The 22,519-nt window shown below is 40.3% G+C and overlaps 1 protein-coding gene and 1 long non-coding RNA gene across 6 annotated transcripts in view; one reads left to right on the plus strand and one right to left on the minus strand.

Moving 5' to 3' along the window:
* FYB1 (FYN binding protein 1) overlaps window positions 1-22,519 on the plus strand; it is a 150,411-nt gene that overhangs the window by 43,611 nt on the left and 84,281 nt on the right. For all 5 annotated transcript variants that reach the window (XM_049109316.1, XM_035714919.2, XM_035714920.2 and 2 more), the window contains exon 2: window positions 14,142-15,306. In XM_049109316.1, coding sequence (XP_048965273.1) covers window positions 14,142-15,306 — 1,165 coding nt within the window. The remainder of the gene's footprint in view (window positions 1-14,141; window positions 15,307-22,519) is intronic.
* Window positions 1,535-15,057, minus strand: LOC118354423 (uncharacterized). The gene is made up of 2 exons (XR_004814849.2): window positions 14,944-15,057; window positions 1,535-1,757 (listed from the first exon to the last, which is right to left on the minus strand). It is a non-coding gene; the product is annotated as an uncharacterized LOC118354423 (long non-coding RNA).

Raw genomic sequence — 22,519 nt, forward strand, 5'->3', positions numbered from 1 at the left:
CCCAGTGGATTTTTTTTTCAGCTTCATTTTACTTTCCATTGGATTGTTTGTCTCACAGTTGATTATTTGTATGGGTAGTGACGAGGAGTTTCAAGAGTTCTAAAAGTGATCAAAACACATTCTGTAGGTGGTGGTAGTTGCCCTGCTGGCACAGTGGGAGACCTGTGCTTTCACTTGTATGTTTGTCTGTTTGTTTGTTTATGTAACGTATTTAAACTAAAGAAAATCAAAACCGAAACTGTTCACTCATGTCTCCCAGACCCCCAGGCCTCACCTCTAGCAACCACCAATCTTGCCTCTGTATCTATGAGCTTGGTCTTTTTACTTTATTTATTTTTCTATTCCACATAAAAGAGAGATCACATGGTATTTCTCTTTCTCTAAGTTATTTGACTTAGCATAATACCTTTGAGGTCCATCTATGTTGTCACAAATAGCAAAATTTCATTCTTTTTGTGGTTGAGCAATATTTCACTGTTCATATATACTATAGTTCTTTTTTATCTATTTATTTACTGATGGACACTTAGATTGCTTCCATATCTTGGCTATTATAAATAATGCTGCAATGATCATCGGGGTGAATGTATCTTTTCAAGTTAGTGTTTTCATTTTCTTCAGACAAATATCCAGAATGAATTGAATTGCACAGTAGTTCCATTTTTAATTTTTTGAGGAACCTCCACACTATTTTCCATAGTGGTTGCACTTGTTTGCATTCCCACCAACAATGGACAAAGGTTTCCTTTCTCCACATCCATGCCAACACTTGTTATCTCTTATTGGTTTTTTTTTTAATATATAATAGACATTCTAAGACGTATGAGGCAATATCTCATTGTACTTTTGATTTGCATTTCCCTGATGATGACTGATATTGAGCATCTTTTCATGTGTCTGTTGGTCATCTGGATATCTTTGGAAAAATGTCTCTTCAGATCTTCTGCCCATTTTTTAAATTGGTTTGTTTATCACTATTATTATAAATGGGATTGTTTTCTTTTTTTTTTCATTTTTTAAAAGATTTTATTTATTCATGAGAGACACAGAGAAAGAGAGAGGCAGAGATACAGGCAGAAGGAGAAGCAGGCTCCATGCAGGGAGCCCGATGTGGGACTTGATTTCAGGACTCCAGGATCATGCCATGAACCCAAGGCAGGCGCTAAACCGCTGAGCCACCCAGGGATCCCTGGGATTGTTTTCTTAATTCCTCTTCCTGATAGTTCATTATTAGTGTTTTTAGTCATTTTGGTATCCCAATAGGCCATGAGATGACACATGCTCACATTTGTCCTCATGGCTGGAAGGGCTGGTGATTCTCCATAGAGAAACCCTTAAAGGAGCACAGAAGGATAGGATGGGTTACATTCCATGTGCCTCTTGAAAAAAATTTCCCAAGATGATTCTACTGCAGCCTATGTTTCTAGCCCTCTGCTTTCCATGTCACCTCAGAGGAGACCATCTAAAACAATTTTTTTTTAACTTATTAGTCAAAAAATAACTTTAGCAATGAGGTATGCTTATACCTCCCAAGTAGTTTTGTATTGTTTTTATTTGTATTAGAAATTTGACATTGGTCCTTTATTACAGTTTTGCCACACTTATGTGTAAGTCGTTTAAAATGTTTTAAAAGTTTTAAAAAATATTGTCAATCAAGTGCAATGTCATCTGGACATATGTATACATATAAGCTTGATCTTCTTGAAAGATCATTTTTACCACCATTTTGAGTCACTTCCATTTTCCTCTTCCAATCACTAAAATGGAGATAAAAAGAAAGAAAAGATCTCATTGTGGAAAAATATCAAAGCAATTGTATCATTTACAAAGAGTTTTTGTTTAATAATTTTTCAGATAATGCTTAACTATTTTTACTACTTTCTTGTGTTAAAATATACGAACATAAAATTTGCCATTTTAACCATTTTTAAATATACAGTTCTGTGGTCATAAGTACATTTACACTGTTGTATGATCTTTAATGCCATCCATCTCCAGAATGTTTTCATTTTCCCCAAATAAAATTCTGTACCCATTGAACACTAACTCCCCATGGCCTCTTCCCCTCAACCTCTGGCCACCACCATCCTACTTTCACTCTATGAATTTGACTACTCTAGGTACCTCAGATAAGTGGAGTCAGACAATATATGTCTTTTTGTGACTGGCATGTTTCACTTAGCATAATGTCCTCAAGGCTCATCCATGTTGTAGCGTGAATCAGAATTTCCTTCCTTCTTAAGACTGAATAATATTCCATTGTGTGTATATACCATTCTTTCCTCATCCATTCCTCCACTGTTGACACTTGGGCTGCTTCCAGCTTTGGCTACTGTGAACATGAGTGTACAAATAGCTGTTCAAGTCCCTGCTTTCACTTCTTTTGGGTATATAGCCAGAAATGAAATTGCTGGATTGGTTTTTGAGGAAATGCCATACTGTTTTCCACAGTTACTGCACCATTTTACATTCTCACCAGGAATGCACGAAGGCTCAATTTCTCCACATTTCATTTGTTATTTTCTGTTGTTGGTTTTTTTAATATAATAGCCATCCTAAGAGGTGGTTAAATATTTTAATTAAAGGAAAATTTATTTTAATATAACAGATGACTCTCTTTGTAGTATCTTTATTCTTTAGGAAAACCATACTATTTTAAAAATCATTAAACAAGAAGGGATTTTCATGTGTTTAATTTTTTATTTCTGTTCTTTGAATGAACCATAGATGTTAATGGGTTTTTTGTTTTGTTTTGTTTTGTTTTGTTTTTTGCTTTTTTATCCAGGTAAAAGGAGTTATTTTATATGAATTCTTTGCTCACCATCTGATTTTTTGCCACAGGCCTTCCCAAAATATAGCCTCTTTCCCAAAACATACCCTTATCAATTCACACTTTCAAATTCCCTCTGCAGCCAGATGAATAATAAACACCATCCCAGGGGAACAATGGATGAACTGTAATGGTGCCCCAGGCCCCTGAATGGCCATATGGATGATTCATGCCACTGACTCTGGGGAGCAGTTGTTTGTGGGGCGGGGGAAAGAGACCTAATATAGTCCTGTATGTAAATGTACCACCCCAACACCCATATACACAGACCAAACATCAAAAATACAGCAAGCAGAATTGTTTGTCTTTGTCTTCTCTCACATTTTTCAGATTACCTGTGATGTTACAAAGCCAATCAGGATATTTTGGCTTAGATCCCCACATCCCTGCTTGATTTGTCTCTTTGCTCATCTCAGATCTGCTATGATCACAATTGTGAGTAGAGCAAGTGTTAACACATCACCCACCATGATTAAATCATTAGGGTTAGGTGGAAAACTTTTTGGATCAGCCTAAGAAATTCATCTTGTGTGAGCTTAGGATTCAAACTCAAAATCATAATCATAGAAGAAGGAAAGTCATGACTTCTATGGCATATTATAGCAAACATGGGTTTAGAGTCAGAAAATCTCAATTTGGCTCTCTTTCCTACCATGTGCTTGAATTAGGTTATCCTTCTCTGTCAATAGGAATAAACCAGGCTTTGGGAGGATCCAGTCAGATATTGTATGTGGAATTTTGTTTTAAAATATGATTATTAGTTCTAATAATAGAATTCATAACAGATATAAAATGCCAAACTCTAGAATTTTTTTGCTAACTCTACAAGTGTACACAGTTTGGGGAGGGGCAGGAAGTGTTGAGGTCATTTGTACCCCGAGATGAGTGATCATAATTCAGCACAGATTTTAAAGTAGATATTGGCAACGTGCCACATGCTAGAACCACTGACATATTAGCAAGGAGTCACCAGTGCTCTCAGAAGAAAATGAAGCAATGTGTGAAGGAAAAGATAAGTGAAAACCCAGAGAGCTAAAGCCATGAAGCACCTAGGAAATGATAAGGGGCTGGGGAAAAACAGGGTAGCTGGTGTTAAAAGCGGGATCTACACCATGAAAAGGTTGAAATTGAAAACATCACAGTTTTAATGAGAGAAAGTGCAACCTGCTTTAAAGAGCTCATGGTGATAAAGGTGAGAGAAGTTGCTCATCTCATGGCAGAGTCGTGTGACTGACTTATAAGAGAGGAGAAGTGAAGTAAGAGGTGTGAGGTGACTGTACTGCTCAGTCCTGATTACTAAATACTGAATGCATTTTCTTCAAAGTTCAAAAGGAGAGATGGACTAGAAATGGGAAGGGGGATACGAGGGAGAGCTTCACATTGCCACGTACTATAAAGTGAGGTTTCAGTTTGTGAAATCCCCCATAACCCTTCACTTCTAAAGTCTAGTTTTATCTTCCTCCATTCACACTCTAGATCCCTTACTGCAACCTGTCTTGATCAGCTTGTCAATGCCTTCCTCTTCTGAGCAGTTCTCTTCTCATAAAACTTTCACATGCTGGGAAGGAAGTCTCTAGAAAACCCCACAAATGGCCTCATCTCCTTACCCCAGCCCAGTCCATGTAGACCATACACTTTCGGTTTCTAACTTCTTGTCAAGTGCAGAGAAGGAACTCACTGTCCAGGCTCCTGTGTCTGTGTGTGTGTCTGTTTGTGTCTGTGCTGGGGGGGGGGGGGGGGGCAGGGGGAATGTGGAAGCTAAGAAAAAAAGGAAGCAGGACATTTCTATTTTGTTTATCCTGTGTCGAACAGCATCTTTCTCAACCATCAAGAATTTGTATTTCGAATTTCATATGCTTTTAACAAAGTGAGTTTGGTTTTGCTGGTTTATACTATTTATATATAAAAATAGAATAACCAGGGACACCAGGGTGGCTTAGTCGGTTAAGCGTCTGACTCTTGATCTCAGCTAAGGTCTTCATCTTGGGGTTGTGAGTTCAAGCTCCAGTTTGGAGCCTACTTTAAAAACAAACAAACACAGAATAACCACTAAAAATAATAGATGAAATTAAGATCTCTTTAAGATAACAGAATTGGAGGTACAAGAAAAATAAAAGGACTTATATTGTATAATTGTTGATACTTAAATATTATCTTAAGATCCAAATAAGCCAATAGTAAGATATCTGTGAAAACACTTTAATTATCTACAAGTTCATTGGTCAAAATGCAAATTCCTGAGAGACTATTCCCTAATTTGGTATATTTACTTAACTGAGGCTATATGAATTGCACAGTAAGCAAATGTAAGTTAAATCTGCTATAAAAACTTTATAAAATGGAATAACAAAAATAGATGGTTCTGGGACTGTTGTTCCATCCTATCTACATTGGACTCTATATTCTCTGCATCCTGTCACCATTACATTACCATCAAAGAGTCAAAACTTAGAGCAGAAAAAATATCAGGAACACATAGGAAGTCATATTGGAGTTCCTTATCCATTTTCTATAAGCCATCAGAAGCCATGACAAAGTCAAAACTGTGCTGGTGCAGGGTTTATTTGGTAAGATAACCAGAAAGAGAGGTTCGAAGGCTCTAATTTGTAGAAGGATGGTGATTTTCAAGACTGATCTTTAAAGACAGAAGGTCACAAAAGCCTAAAGGATCAATATACCTTGAGAGTGCAAGGTGACACAGCATTTGGAAAATGGGCTGTCACTGTCTGAGCTTTACCAGTTGCTGAACTATCTTGCTTCTTCTACTTCAATTTACTCTAAAAGAGAGAACACAGCAGGAACAAGGAAAGGGTCCAGGGCAACAGGTGCCTGAGGTAATACAAGAGGGAATAATGATAGAGAGGTTTTCCACTAAGGTATTTAGGCCAGCCTCCTGCAGGCCAAGTTTACCTGTGTTGAGGGGAGCTAAGCAACACAGCTCCCAGAGAGAACCCACTTAGGCCCGGTATTTTCTTCTGACTCTATTACACCTCACAACACAAGGATGGCTGCTAGGGTTGTCTGCAGTTCCAGCTCCACCTTTACAAGTCACTGAGAAAAATGTAAGGGCTCCCCCCACTGCTTCCGCCACCAACTCCTCCTACCTGTGCCCTTGCCCAGTCTGCAACAGCCTGATCTTGCCCCAAGAACTCAATTTGTGGTGAGAAGATGTTCCCACATCCTGTTGAAGAGGGGCCTGGTGCTCCCTCCAACCTCAGAGGCTTAGCCAACTGGAATCCATCACAGCCCATTCGCAATGAGGTAGAGATTCTGTTAGAGAGCTCTTAAAAATAGATTCATGACTGGGGTTCAACACCTTTGAAGAAGTTGAGGAAATCATGTCCCCAGCTATCATCTGTGTGCTCAGTCATGGTGAAATTCAAGTAAATTCAGCCCACCAACCAGTATGTGTGATAAATACTATGGAAAGAAATGTGCCAGGCAGTAGGGAGTGCTTGTTCAACTAGGTGGTGGCAGAGGGGTGCTATTTTTGAGGAAGAAATATAAAACCAGGTTCCTGCTTTTACATCTCACTGGGGAAACAGAGTATACACAGTAAGTACTTAAATTATGACCCATTAAGTACCTAAATTTTTGACATCCCTATTAGGGGATGAAAAAAAGTGTACTATAGTTTCACTATCTCTAGTGCAACCTGCCATCTACCATCTTGTAAGAAGTTGTCACAAGTACTGTTTTCAGCCAACTTCTATGATCTCTATCTGTACAGTCAATACCAAGGAGAATGATTTTATTATGTAACTTCTGACAATAAACAGTTTTAAGAAAGCTTATTTTCAGATTAAAGGAATTCTCTTTTACAAGTGTACTGAGCAGAAAAGATTAAGCCTCTAAAAAGAAAAGACAATTTATCACTCATGTGTGCCTGCGTGCAGGCATGCACGCCGCTCAGAAGAGGTCGTGGGGAACGTACCTGTTATTGTCTTTACTCTAGGCAATAGAAACCAGTGAAGTTGAAAACTATTGCTCTGTGAAAGTTTGAACTGCTTGAGTGTATTACAAATTTTCACCAGCCTACTTCTTACCTCAAGGACGACCCATTTATTTGGCTTAGGAAAGAACTTTCTATCTTCTTGGCCTTTTTATTATACCTTCTTATCAATCCTTTGCTGAATGGGTGAGCAATATGAGCCATCACCCTGGCAGAAGCTGGGCTCTCTCTTGCAGCACACCACCCTCACTTGCCTCCTTCCCTCTTCCATTCGCTCTGCTACAATCTGTGAAGCCTTGAGCAGGCCTACGGCTGTCTTCCCTGGAACGTTTTCCTTTATATACACACCTCCTTGCAACTGCATGTTAGCCTCTGATGCCACCACACCGGGAGTCCTAATGGTGGCAGTGGTAGGAACCAATTGTGTTCTATGAGAAGAACCATCAGTTCAGACCATAGGTCATGGGTAAAACATAACAGTAAAAAAAGAAACAATGACATAACAAGAAAGAAAATCCACATACAGTAAAACTGAGCAATGATGAAAGAAAGAAACCAATTTAGGTAAACTATTGCTGTCTCCCTCATGATCGAAAGCATTACATGTGATCAAGTGCAAATCACTTTCTTCTCTTTTTCCCTGGATTCTATATAGGGAAGAATAACAGCATCCACAAGAGTGGTTTGCTCTACTCTTGCTTTAATTACAAAAGTAACACAAACACATCTTAAGGAGGTAAAATCAAGCTTCAGTTGTTTCAAATCTATTAATTACCCATGATTCGTGACTGTTTTTCTTTTGCGCTTTATAAATGAAACTTTACAAAGACGAGACTTTCAAAGACATGGAACTTGAAAATAATCTCTAGTGGTAGCTTTTTTTTGTATCATTGAGTTTTTACACAGTTATTTATAGGTTTTAGATTATATTCTATTACAAAAATTAAAGGCAGACTTTCTGGTAAGGTGTTTTCAAGAATCCAGGAGCAATAGGATTAATCCTATAGTCAGGGCTTCTCAACTTTGGGACTATTCGGACTGATAATGCATTGTTGAGAGGCTGGCCTGTGCACTATTCAGCACTATCTCTGGCCTCTACTCACTGGATGCCAAGAGCACACCCTCATCAGTCATTTCAATCAAAAATTTTGTCTGACGTTGCCAGAAGTGCTTCTCATTAAGAACCACTGAATCAATCTAATATTCAAGATATATTTAAAAATATGAGCACTGTAAGGGTGCCTGGGTGGCTCAGGCGGTTAAGCATCTGCCTTTGGCTCAGGTCAGGATCCCAGGGTCCTGGGTCAGGATTCCAGGGTCCCGGGATCAAGCCCTATGTTGTGCTCCCTGCTCAGTGGGGAGTCTGCTTCTCCCTCTCCCTTTGCCCCTGTCCCCCATCTTGGGCTCACTCTCTCTTGCTCTCTCTCAAGTAAATAAATAAAATCTTAAAAAAATATGAGCACTATAAAAACAAATCCAAAATCAAGTAAAACCCTATTATTAGCAAGTCATAGAGTGTTTTTAATTTTCCTGAAGAAAATATGTAGACAAACTGCTACAAAGGAAAACATTTTCTTAATGTGTACAGTTTCTTGATGTCTGTCCTAAATGTCATCTTAGCCTTTAAGTAGGTACCTGATCCATCACTTGCATATAAATTGCTAAAGAAAGATTTTCTGGAATCTAGAGTTGTTAACTAGAAACCCAGAAGACGTAGCAAAACCCTTTTTACTAGCAGCCATCTTCCTAGTATAATTATAGAGCAATGAATGGGAGTATTTTGGACTAAACATTATATAGGTACATAACAGATGGAGATAATAATGAATTGCTTCAAATGATTTTGGAAAAGAAACTTAAGTAGTTTGAGATGAAGTGTTTTTCTTAAAATACCCCAAAGTTTGAGGTCTGCCAGATGTGAAATATCTCTTTCTAAGAATAAGTAGAAGCCCAATCTTTAAATCATTAAAGTCAAAAAGGTCTTGCAAACTAACAGTAAGTCTTAATAAGGGGAAACTAAATGCAAAGTATATGACAACTCTGTACTATATTCTCAGTTCTTTTGTAAATCTAAAACTATTCTAAAAATTAAAAAAAAACTATAATTTAAAAAAGTAGTGCAAATAATATGCACTTACAAGGATCAATTATAAGGAAAATAACAGAGTTAATACTGAAAGTATTTAACAACTGGAATTGTAAAGGTACCAAGCCATCAGAATGATTGCTGATGATATAGTCAGCTGTGCAGGTGTGTAGCAGCTGACTATCAGTCCTGGAAAAAAGCAGGCTGCAAAGCGGGGGTTTCCACTTGTGCAAAAAGTAGGGACAGGAAGGGTGTGTATGTGTGTGTGTGTGTTTATATTTGTACATGCACAGCTTAGAAATATATATAAGAAACTAAGCACAGTAGATGCCTCGGCTGAGAAACTGGGTAAATTCACCATGTAATTTATTGTTGAAAGCAAGTTAGTTTTGAGAGTATATGTGAAACTTATAAATAGTTATTTCAGAACAATAGGCATAAACTTGTCCTATACAGGTAGGTCAGGGTATATGATACCCCTAGAACTAGAGGAATAAGGCTTAGAGTTTCAAGGCTTAGAGTTGACTGACTTTTCACTCTATCATACAATGATACATTGCTCCTATACTCTTTTCAACATTTTTTTAAGATTTATTTGTTTGAGAGAAAGAGAGAGAGACAGCACGTATATGCTAGAGAGGGGCGGGAGAGGAGGAGAGGGAGAAAAAGAATCTCAAGCAGACTCCTCATCAAGCCCACAGCACAGGGCTCGATCCCTCGACCCTGAGATCACAACCTGAACCAAAACCAAGAATCGAACACTTCCATGACTGAGCCACCTAGGAGCCCCCCACCTTTTCATTAACTTTTTTTAAAAGTAAAAAGAACCCTGGAAAATGGAATGGGTATTCAATCGACAATGAAATCAGGATGGGAGGATGTAAAAAAAAAAAAAAAAAAAAAAAGACCATTTTTACCTTTCTATTGTTATCATCATGGAAGAAATCTAGCTATCATTGTTGAGATTAAGGATAAGCCTGGGGATCCCTGGGTGGCGCAGCGGTTTGGCGCCTGCCTTTGGCCCGGGGCACGATCCTGGAGACCCGGGATCGAATCCCACGTCGGGCTCCCGGTGCATGGAGCCTGCTTCTCCCTCTGCCTGTGTCTCTGCCTCTCTCTCTCTCTCTGTGACTATCATAAATAAATAAAAATTAAAAAAAAAAAAAAAGGATAAGCCTGGGTGTTAAAAATGTTATCCAATAAACTTGTAACAATGCTAATGATGAAACAACTTCTAAAGCTAAGCAGTCAGAATAAGTGACTACCTAGTTGTAGAGTTTGAGCTATTGATCTGCCAGACATATCAGTGTAAGCTCAGGGGCTGTTCGCCTTTCTTCAAAGTGTCCTACGTAAGAACATATGACTATTTCCTTCTTTTTCTTTTTTTTTTTATTAAGGTTTTCTTTATTTATTCATGAGAGACACAGAGAGAGGCAGAGACATAGGTGGAGGGAGAAGCAGGCTCCATGCAGGGATCCCAATGTGAGACTTGATCCCAGAATTCCGGGATCATGCCCTGAGCCAAAGGCAGACGCTCAACCACTGAGCCACCAAGGCGTTCCCATATGACTATTTCTTTCCCTACTTTTCAACATTCAGTGAAAAGTTTCAAAGTGTGAGTAAACCAAACTCAAACATAGTAACTCCATTTTGTTATCCAGCAGTATGTTTGCCTCAGTCACATTGATTCAAAATTAGAACATAGGGGCACTTAGGTGGCTCAGTGGTTGAGTGTCTGCCTTCAGCTCAGATTGTGATCCTGGGGTCCTGGGATCGAGTTCTGCTTCTCCCTCTACCTATGTCTCTGCTTCTCTCTCTGATTCTCATGAATAAATAAATTAAATCTTTAAAAAATAAAATTAGAACATAATGTAGCATAATGTATAAACTTGTCAAATCACTATGTTGTGCACCAAAAACTAATGTAACATTGAATGTCAACTATACTCAAATTTAAAAATTCAAAAACAAATAAGTAAATAAATACATAAATAAAATTAGAACATAACATTAATGGTATAACTTCAGAATTTGGTCACCTGGAGAAAATGATGTTATATGAATAGTGGATTAGAAAAAAATGATGTTGGCAGACAATCTTTTGATGTGTGATACATGTACTTCTTTTTTTTTTTAAAGATTTTATTTATTTATTCACTGATAGATAGATATATATATAGAGAGAGAGAGAGGCAGAGATACAGGCAGAGGGAGAAGCAGGCTCCATGCCAGGAGCCTGACGCGGGACTCGATCCCGGGACTCCAGGATCGTGCCCTGGGTCAAAGGTAGGCACCAAACCGCTGAGCCACCCAGGGATCCCCGATACATGTACTTCTTGACCTAACAACTTTACATGCCTTAACCCATTTAATCCTGTTTTAAGAACAAAATGCTGTGGAAAAAATAAGTACTGTTATTATTATCATTTTACAGATGAAGAAAGCTGAATCTTAGAGAGAGAGATTAAGAAACTTACTAGGTCACGTGGCCAGTAAATGGCAAACTTAAGATTTGAACCCAAGTCAATAATTGTAGAGCCTGGGTTATTGACCATGATGCTGCCCTGCCTTTTGGGTCTGGGTAGGCAACTAAAAGACTTAGTTCCAATTTCAAATTCACCATTTCCATATTTTCTCAACTAAAACCAGGATGTGGAGTTTGACAGTGGGTTAATGTGTTTTTGTGGGTTTTCCCCGATGAAATCCAAGACAAGAAGTTGCTGTAGCTAAGTAGGATATTGCTTTAAACTTTTGGTTGTTGTTTCCTCTCCAGAGCAGTGAGATAGGGGAGCCAGATGATTTCTAAGTTTCCTTGCTGTATAAAAATAGTACGCCCCTTTCCATCACGAGCACTCTTTAGAGTGCCTTACAGATAATAGCCTCATCGTCCTAACAGACCCATGAGATAGCATTATGATTCCTATGCTAGAGGTGAGCAAACCAAGGCCCAGAGAATTTGTACCCTGCCCTAGGGTAAACAGCTAGAAAGATGCAAACCCACGCAGTCTGGTTCCCCAGTTCATGCTATTACCCACTCTGCAATGTAGCCTCTGGTTCGAAATCTAGAATAAATTATAGATCTAGAATGTAAATTGCAAAATATAGAATAAGTCTAGAATAAAAGAGTCCTTCCCTGGAGATAGACTGTGTTACATGTGAGGAGCAATTTTTTTTTTTAGATTTATCTATCATCTATCTATCTATCATCTATCTATCATCTATCTATATCTATCTATCTATCTATCTATTTATTGGGGGGGGGGATGTGAGCACAAGCAGGGAAGCAGCAGAGGGAGAGAGAGAAGCAGGCTTCCCACTGAGTAGGGAGCCCAACTTGGGGCTCTATCCCAGGACTCTGAGATCACGACCTGGGCCGAAGGCAGACACTTAACTGACTGAGGCACCCAGGTGCCCCAAGAGCAAATTTTTGTGTTAATACTTCTTTTTTGCATCTTGTGTTAAGGTTTGGAGTCCTCCACAGCTGTGGTCTCCTTGGGAGGGTTCAGGGAAGGACCCATCATCTCCCATTTGTCCCCCAATACCCAGACTCTCCCTATTCTTCCTGCTTCCTGCCTATTGTCTTCAGGAATTGTTTGAGGATTGGAGGATATCATGGGGATTTGGAAAAAAAAGTGTTCAAGGAAGACCGGTAGAAAACAAGATGTTTTCAGCCGCTTGGAGAGAGGGTAGTAAGTTAAAGAAGCAAAATTCAAGCCGGAAACTGTTTTCTGGTTTTCTCCTCCTAGAGCCTAAGCTTCTTTCTCTCATCCTGCAAATACATAGGCCCTGCAGTTTGGTACAAAGAAAAAAACTCCAGCTGAGGGCACCATTTCTTTTAAATTGTTATTCACAGTATTCAGCTTACTGCCAACCTTTATTTCCCCAAATGTGCATTAGAATCCTGAAGGTACCAGCCCTGGCCCAGGTATTGTGGGGATACAAAAAGGAATGAGACCATTTCTAGACTTTGGAGTCCTAAACACACCTGAGTTTGCGTCTCCTGTGCTCACAGTTCCCAGCTGTGAGCCCTTGAATATGCTACTTAATATTTCTAATAATAATAGATTCCATATATTGAGCCCATGCTCTTATTTTGCGGTTTTGGGGCCTCAAAAGGTGACGTGTATTTGGGTGTGTGGCCAGATAGGTGGTGCTGGGAAGAAAGAAAACGTTTTCTAGGGGACTCTTAAAGCACGAAAATGGAAACTGTCATGGCCGCATGTGTATCTTTAGTGATTTTTTTTTTAATGCTTTATATTTTCAAGTATTTCTAGAGGAATTAGAAAAGGTCAAATCCTTGCTTTGGAGAGAAAGAACAAAAATCACACTGTGAATTTTTCCAGATTAAATGGAAAGTCACCTTCACAGAGAAGGGTGACTCTTTGCTTGCCATCTCTACTGACTCACACCCTAATGCTAGTCGAGGACAGAGACTGTGTGGCAGGACTTCTAAAGGGTATTAAGTGTCCTTATAGAAAAGACGAGACAGGAGCAGCAGGAAGCCTGGATCTGAGACTTCCCAGCCAGTCTCTATGGCTTCCTGGTTACCCTCTCCCAGCCTATGCCCCCAAGACATTACTCGATGGGAAGGTGAGCACATTCTGGCTGCTAGTCTGGTTCCAGTTGAATCAGTAGCACTATAAATAAGTAAGAAAACTCTATCCAAATGAATGAATCTTTCTGCCACATATCCTGAGCAGACACATCTTCAATGCGGATGGCAACAGGAGAGCGCTTGCAAACCACAGAGGTGTTAAACATGGCCATGCTGCAGAAAGCATGCAATCTGAATTCACAAAACTTACTTTCAGTTTTTCAAGTGCAGTTTCTATTTAAGAGACTCAACTGTAAAATATGGAAGAAGTCACGTATTAATCACTTCCATATTTTTTTTCGAGTAAAACAAAGTAGATGAATGCCAAGTTAAGAGTCAATCCAACAGGATAGCTGGAGAAACAGTGAGGAAAAGAAAAGAAAAAAGGTAAGAGGTAAGTTGTCACTTAAACCGAAATGAGCCAGTGTTAGACCAGAAAAAAGAAAAAAAAAAAAAAAAAAAAGACCCAAGCAGTACATGCACAACAGTAGCCCTCCCCCTTCAAGAAACTCTCACAGACTCTTTTGCCATAGAGGAAGATAAATGTTACAATGTCTCCCTAACTAACCAATCAGCAGCGCGCAGGCCTCAAACCAGGAAGCCCTTTAGAGTGTAGTATTTTAAATTGTGCAAGCAAGACTTCTGGCTCTCAGCTAGTTTTTGTTCCCTGTGCTTGTAGGACACCAAAGCAGATGTAAAGTCCCTCATGGCGAAGTTTAACACAGCGGGCAACCCCACAGAAGAGGTCTCTGTCAACAGCCGCCCCTTCAAAGTCTCTGGGCAAAACTCGCCTTCAGGAGTACAAGCTAAAAAGAATCTATTCAACAACCAAGGAAGTGCCAGCCCTCCTGCAGGACCTAGCAACGTACCTAAGTTTGGGTCCCCAAAGCCACCTTTGGCGGTGAAACCTTCATCTGAGGACAAGCCTGACAAGGAGCCCAAGCCGCCGTTTCTAAAGCCCACAGGCGTGGGCCAAAGATTTGGGCCGCCGGCAAACTCGGCCACCACCAGAGACCCTGAGGCGAAAGTGGGGTTTCCGAAGCCTATAGGCCCCAAGCCTGTCACCGTGCCCAAGGAAGATTCCAAACCTGTGTTTCCCTGGCCCCCTGCGAATAAGCCGGCGCCTCACAATGTAAACCAAGAGCATGACTTAAAGCCACCAGGCCCCAAGCCAGGGTCTCACCCTCCAACCTCGGAAACTGAGCAGAAGCAAGCATTCCCCAAGTTGGCTGGGGTGAAAGGCAAGTTTGCGTCAGCCTCACAAGACCATGACCCAAAGCCCCTCTTCCCCAAGCCTGCCTTTGCCCAGAAGCCATCCCTAGGTACCGACGACACCCATGAAGACGAGAGCCCCGCCAAGACTGCGTCTCTACAGAGAGGACCCCTGCACCCCCTGGGAGCCAAGGCCAAAGCAACCCCTTTTAAACCAGCAAGGGAAGACCAGGAAATTAAAGACCATGGAGGCGAGGCATCCAGCTCACCCTTCTCTGGTGTGGTTCTGAAACCTGCTGCCAATAGAGGAAGCCCAGGCCTCGCCAAGAATACTGAAGAGAAAAAAGAAGATAGGAAGATAGATGCTGCTAAGAACATCTTCCTGAGCAAAATGAATCAGGAAGAGGCGGCCTCTGGGGCTCCTCCTGCCAAGTTCCCTAAGACGCCCTCTAAGTTGACAGTGGCGGGGTCATGGGGCCAAAGTCAAGAGAAGGAAAAGGGAGACAAGAACTCCGCCCCCCCCAAGCAGAAGCCCCTGCCTCCCCTGTTTACCTTGGGCCCACCGCCACCCAAACCCAGCAGACCTCCCAACGTTGACCTGACGAAATTCCGAAAAGCCGCTTCTGGAAACAGTGAGTTCTTTTCTCGTTGGCTGTTTAGCAAGTTTTGCTCTACAGCAAAGGGTGTTTGACCTTCTGGGGAAAAAAAAAAAATTATAGCAAAGAATGATTCTATCCTTGGTACTCCTGTGCAGGTGATGACTTTTCCTCGGCATTATTTTTCCTTTGGTGTGAGAGGTCTCAGGTAAAAACCCTTAGCTCTGTGAGAAGATGCCTCAGGGGCTGCCTTCAAGGGGTGGAGGAAAATATATCTATTTGCTTGATAAGTGGTTTTGCTTTCATTTACATCCTTAGCTGGGTTTCATTTCTGTTGAATGAAGCTGAGGTGAGCTGCCCTTACTACCACAAAGGAGTGAAACAGAAAGGTGAATAAACCTCTTAGTCGAGGGTTCTCAAACTGGGTCAATTTGGATACCTGGCGACATTTGGCTGTGTCTGGAGGCAGTTTTGATTGTCACGACTGGAGGGTGCTGCTGGTCTGTGGCAGGCAGAGGCCAATGATGCTGCTCACCATCCTGCCCTGCCTAGAGCCGCCCCTCACAACAAATGTCAACAGTACAGAGGTTGAGAACCCCCTTCCAAGTGATTTTAAATGTTCAAAAAAGTCATCCTGTGTTTCCTAAGCCCAATGTCCAAATAAGGGATGAACAGGGCTCACAAAATGCCACTTTCTGTTTTATACGTTAGTGGTTTTCTATTTCTCAGTATAAAGCTTTCTGAACGTTGCTAATTCCTAAAGTGGTACAGAACCAGGACAGTAAGCCAGACTAAAGGGACACATTAGTCTCCTTTTGGGAAAATAGTTTAGCTTTCTACCAAAGATGTTACAATCGTATGGCACATGCTAAAATTTGATCCTGAATGACTTGGTAAAGATTTGTAACCCTGCACAGAGATAACAGAAGCTCACTTTGCCTGAAATGATTAATATTTTAGGCCAGATACGCACGATTATTATTTCCTGTTGGGGAAGATGGAGAAAGTATGCTTATGCATAGTGGGATAGTGACCACACCACTATTAGACTTTTTTTCCTTATAAAACTGTGGTCTCATTAAAGCAGTTCTAGGTATACAGGTTGTTTTTCTTTTCTAGCGCTGCAGAAGCGTCTTGTAATCTATCATTTGCAATGCCTCATCACGCAGTAGATCAATATTCTTGCTCTTGATCAGCAAATTAGTGATCAACCCCCCTCCATGGATCTATCATGTAGAAAGCACATTGGAAGTGATGCCATAATCATCCCTTTTCTAAAATGATTCAGCCTTAGTTACATTTGTGTCCTCCTCATCTGTCACCTTCTTATGTTAACGCTGGTCCATAGCTCAGGAGTGTTATTTTTATGAAGACTGCTAAAAGATCCCTTCCTTTAGTTCTTCTGTGCCTCGAATAAAACATTAGCTAGCATAACCTCCATCTTATTATGGCTCTAACTTCAGACCAGGGCTCCCAGGTTTGGGTGGCTGGGCAATCAGTTGCCTGGTGTTATGGTGTTGAAATGCTAATGAAGTCCTCTGGCTCTAGGGTCCTGGCAAGGTCAGTATTGAGCTGACTTTCAGTGCAATAGAGCTCTGAGGGACCCAGACAAAACCACCTCAGAGGCAGAGTGGATCCTTGTACTCTTTCTCCCTTTTTGCCCCATCCTGACCTGCCGCCCCACTGCTCCACTGTCCCAGGATACTATGTAGACTCTAAATCCTCTTATAATGTACCGCACCTCTAACTCAGATCCTTTGGGATGCATTATGCTCCAAAAGGGACCTTATTGCCTCTTCATCCACCTCCTTCACAAATCAAAGCTCAATCCTTCTTAATTTGAACTGACCTCAGATTAGTGTCAGGGTAAAGCAAATCTGATTCCTAGTTTTAAATTATGAATAACATCCCTTTATTTTATTTTTTTAAAATAACACTCCTTTAAAGCATTCACATTTTTGTATTTAAATTTTTTAACTTCTTTTCTAAGATTTTGTTTGTTTATTTATTTATTTATTTATTTATTCATGAGAGAGAGAGAAGAGAGAGTGAGAGAAGGAGAGAGGGGGGAAGGGAATAGGGAGAGGGAGAGAGAGGATCTCCAGTACACTCCCTGCTGAGCACTGAGCCTCATGCAGGGCTCCATCTCATTACCCTGAGATCATGACGGGAGCCAAAACCAAGAGATAGATGCTTAACCAACTGAACCACCCAAGCATCCCTATACATTTTTTAAACTTGTTTTTTAAATAGAAATTACATCTGGCTCCAAAACAAAAACAAACGCAAGTATAAAATAATATACAATCCTTGTCTGTCATTTTCTGGGTCTTCCCAGCCTCTGCCCCACAGAAACCACTTTTCTTAATTTCTATGTCCATCCAGTTTCCTTAGGTTTATGTAAGCAAATATAAATATAGATACTAGTTCCCCCAGCTTTATACTCAAGAAGTAAAATATTATATGCAATGTTTTGATCCTTGCTTTAAAAAATAATAAAAATCCTGTATATCTTCTCATATTTTAATAAGACGTAACTGAATATCCTTTAGAATTGCATGTTATTCTGGTAAATGAATGACCCACTTAATTGATTGAACATTGTGTATTGTTTCCAAAACTTTCTATTCCAAACAATACTATAAAAAATAGCCTTGAATATGTGTCATATGTGTTACTTTCTGGACACTGAGAATTTCTTAAAAGACAGGTCTGCTGACTCCTCATCCTACCACTGCTACTTTTCTAAAACCATACTAAGTAATTTAGTATCCCACTTAGGAAGATTAAAAATATACCGGATTTAGAAAGCACATAATGTTCGAATTAACCAACACTTCATCTAATAACTCTGCAGGTTTTCAAAACTCTAACACTATTTTCTAGCCTTTTGCCTGACTCCTTCCTTTCCAGGTTTACATCCAATTCCTTAAACCTCTTCTCCATACCTACCCTCCCTCCTTTATCATCCTTGTCCAATTTAGTAGCCATTAAAATACTTACTATTTATTGATGACCTGTTGCATACCAGATACATATTACCCACCTCACTCCTCCCAAGAACTCAGTGAAATAAGAATCGATGAGGAAACTAAAGCTCAGAGAGGTTGAGTAACTTGCCGAAGGCTGTGACATGACAAAGTAGGGACAGAATTGATCCTTACCTCTCTCTGATTCTAGGGCCCATGTCCCCCTTGCCACCTTCCCTGCTAGGCTCCCTCTCTTGAAACCTAGGATATCATGAGATAATAAATCAAGTACAAGGGAAACTCAAAGAATCCTCATCCTTCTGTGTGTGTGTGTGTGTGTGTGTGCGTGTGTGTGTGTGTGTGTTCTTTGGTTCAAACATCTGTTTCTTGTTTGTTCCTCTGTTTTTTACTACAAATACCCCTGTAAGCTACATGGAGACAGACACCAGTCTGCTTAACATTGTTTATTTGGAGCATAGAAATAATATATTCTTGTTGGTTGCTCAGGCTTGTCATCCTCCCCCCCAAAAAAGTCTATTTAATCAGAATTTGGTATTAATATCCTCCATAGCTTAGCAATTACTTTAACAAATTGGTTGACTGCTGTCAATAGACTTGCACTCAGTTGAATAGAGCATCCATGTGGAATGAATATTACACACAGGGTCTATATTGTAGATCTGTTCGGCTTACTTACTGGTAAATCTTAAGCTTGAACATAACATGTTGCCTTTCTAAACGTGAAGCTAATAACTTCCTCCACCCTGAACCATTTGGGGCTACAAAAGCCTAAACTTTTGAAAAAAATTCCAAAACATCAGAATGTTCTCTGAACTAACCTTTTCTCCGCATACTTTTGGTTCCGGGGCCAGTAGTGAGAAGAATTCATCCTAAGCATCAGTGTGTGCCCAACCAGCAAAGTTTCAGTTGTTAAGGTCCCTTGGCTTGGCTATTGGTTTGCACGTGGAGTTCGTAATAAATCTGCTTGGAAATATTCCATCCAACCATTTTTCTGGTCTTGCTCTTTACTGGAGAGAAACTAGGACCCATCTTGCCATATGTTAGCTTTAAGAATGATCAGTTAAGCATCCTGACACCTGAAGGTGTAAGGCCAGTATCCCAATGGGTGTTATCAAAGGGCTGCTGGCATGACTGACCCCCCAACTTATCTGCTCATGCATCACTTCAACTAATCCAGCCAACAGCAATTTGGAGCCTAAAGGTGTTGGGGCTATTTTTAGCAGCAAGGATAGGAGGTGGACAAGATTTTCCTTCATATACCCTTAACTCTTTTTCTCTTCACTCTCTTTTTACATGTACTCTCTAAAATTGCCTTATTAGATATAATATATCATGTTATATCAATGTGTGTTGCTCCTGGCCATTGCAAGGGAGAGGGACTCTACACTCTAACACATTTCAGAAATTGGGGGCCGGGGGTAAGTAGATTCTTACAAGGTTTTCACAAGTGTGGAATACACTAGTGTGCACTGGGGAATCTAAGAACCAGGTACCCAAAAAAACAAATTGCAGGACACATTTTCTGAAGCATCTCACAGATTGGGCCATTTCAGAACACTGAAGAGCTAGAGCCAAAGCTCTGTGATACACGGACTGGAACGGAAGTTTCTCAAAAGCACGGGTCGGCTTCAGAGGGCGATGTTGTTCTGCTCTCTCACTGTCCAGGTACCTGATGTACACCTTGTGGCTGGTGTCCACTCTTACTTTCAGCTCTGGCCTGAGCCCACTCCCCTTTGTTTGCCCTCCTCGGTCCTACATGAGACCTGAAGGGCTTTCTTCTGCTCTAGGTGGCAACTTCTGAGAAACCACTGACTGTTAATTGGGCATCTTACCTGGGTTTAACCCTAAAACAGAAATGCCTCTGAAAGAGTATCCCCTCTCTTAACCTCACAAGCCCCGGGGCAAATCTTAAGAGCTTCCTACTTTTCATCTTTCTCCCCAAGTTCTCAACCTCTGCTCTTCTAAGATAAACCAGCTCCTCAGTCTAAACCCTGTTCTCTTGAACAACCTGTTCCCCACTGTATCATCCCAACAGCAACCTTTGGGCTTTTTTTATCCAATGTTTTTATCATTTTGATAAACAGTCTATGTGGTTTTTATTTTTAGATTCTAGCATTCAATTTTACTGTGGAGAAATCTGGGACCACCCTGAATTCCACCCCTTTGAAAATGATTATCTTTTCTGTCAGCATTTCCAAAGGAATCTCTGTCTTTAAGATTTAAAAACTTAGCCAAGATATGTAAATTCCAATCATCATTATTTTCAGAAAGATGACATGCCTCTTTGCTTTTAGGGCTTTTCTGTTCCATATGAGAGGGGTCTCTTGTTCTGGCTGATGGATGACAAATGCATCTATGTGTTCCAATCCGGTATTAGAAGTTCACCAGCTCTGGGTGTTGCTTTTAACCCAGTCTTCTTCTGTGGAGTAAAAGATAACTATGCTGGTCTTGAGGGTTGGATGCTGCTCCATTTTCTGAGATTTTATTTGGGGTCCTGTACTGGGGCAAGGCCAACCGTGGCAGCTCATCCCCCTTCTACCTCTGGTATGACCCTGTCGTAATATTTAGGGCTTTCCCAGTGTAGGTTTCTCCTTGACCTTCCCCAGAGTGCTCATTCACTCCTGAGTCCACTTGTGCAACCAGGAGTGGATTAAGGAAAATTCACAGGTTTTTGTAAAATCAGTGTCTTCCGCCAGTATTGCTCCTGGTTCTGGAGAAGAAGTGAAAAGTTTTACTTGCTTCCTATGGCACTGAGCCTGTTTCTTCCCCCTAGCCACTACTTTTTGAGTTTTATCCAAATATGTTGTTTTCCCTTTTATTATGTGTGCTGGCCACTAGTGACTTTGGGATAATATTTATATTGCCTTATTTTATTTTTTTTTTTTACTTTTTTATTTGAGGATTGGAGGAGAAATGTCCTGGAAGTCTTCTCCCTCATTACTTAAGAGCAACTACATACCTCAGTTATAATCTAGGTGTCAGCAATATTTTCAAAAGGACCATCACTTCATCCCCTTCACAAGGCAGAAAGGGGACTCACGTGAAGTGAATGGCCACAGCTTGTTTCATATCCTCTGGATTGGGCTCACTGGTCAGAGGCACTCAGGTGACCACTCCAAGAATCTATTCTGAGGAGTCCTCAGATCACGGTCAAGGTGAAGCAACGGAGAGCTCCAGCTACCTGATGGCTGTTTTAACTCTGGAGCCTGGGTAGTGTCTGACCTCTGAAAACCTGCGAATTCCCTGAGAGCCGCCCTATTTTAAGCCTTTAACAGTCAATTAGGTTATACATAGACTAGCAGAAGACTAGATACTGGATGGGAAAATGAGCCAGGAGGAGAGGACCCCTGGAGCTGACCCGTGAGAAAGGCAGTTCACTCTCTTCGAGGTCAAAGTCATTTGGCCACTGAAAAATCCCCTCGACGTATTTAAGTTCCTGATTCCTTCCTCAGTGCTCCATTTAACTTTAAACTTCTTTCTTAACTGCTCAGATGCCAGCCAATCTTTTAATATTAATTTTAGCACAATACTGCATCCTTATTATCTAATTTACAAGGAAAAAATTCTTTACAGTAAGAGTCACCATGTCTATAAGAGGGGCTATTGCTTCTGTTCAGGAAGAGAAATTTCTGTAAAATCTGGTTAGGCGCAACCTACCATGTTTTACCCTATTGTAATAACTTCCTGTGATCAAGCAGCAGAAATTGGTAAATTTTTAAGCTGCTTACCAAAGAAAAAATGGAAATATTGCCCAATGCAGCAACATTGTCAATGTAGTAACATTTGCGCTAGATCAAAGAAGATATGGCAACTTGTAACATAAATAAATATTTTGGTTCACAACGACTGACTTACCCTTAAATAAAGTATAAAATGCATATGAAGTCATTCAATATACCAAATTTGATCAAAATTTTTAATTCTTAAAATAATTGTGCAATCCATACTGGTAAAAGCATTAAAATGAAATTGCAATTTACTTGAGAAAAGAAAATTAAAAAGAAAGTCAAATCTAAAAATCAAGCACAAATACACGGGAGTCTAATAACCAAATACATACAGATGCTTCCTGATTTACTTTCAATTGTGCTTTCACACATTAACATTTTTTAAAAACTAGAAAGGAAGATGGGGTAAATGTTATAATTCAGTCTGCTCTCTGGGCAAGGGATACCTTGCTTCATATAATCTGCTAAAATTATGTCGAAGCCAGGCCAAATAAAACCCTTTTTTTAAGGATTGGATTTCCACAATATGCA

The sequence above is a fragment of the Canis lupus genome, chromosome 4 (assembly GCF_003254725.2).
Source record: "Canis lupus dingo isolate Sandy chromosome 4, ASM325472v2, whole genome shotgun sequence".
NCBI lineage: Eukaryota > Metazoa > Chordata > Mammalia > Carnivora > Canidae > Canis > Canis lupus.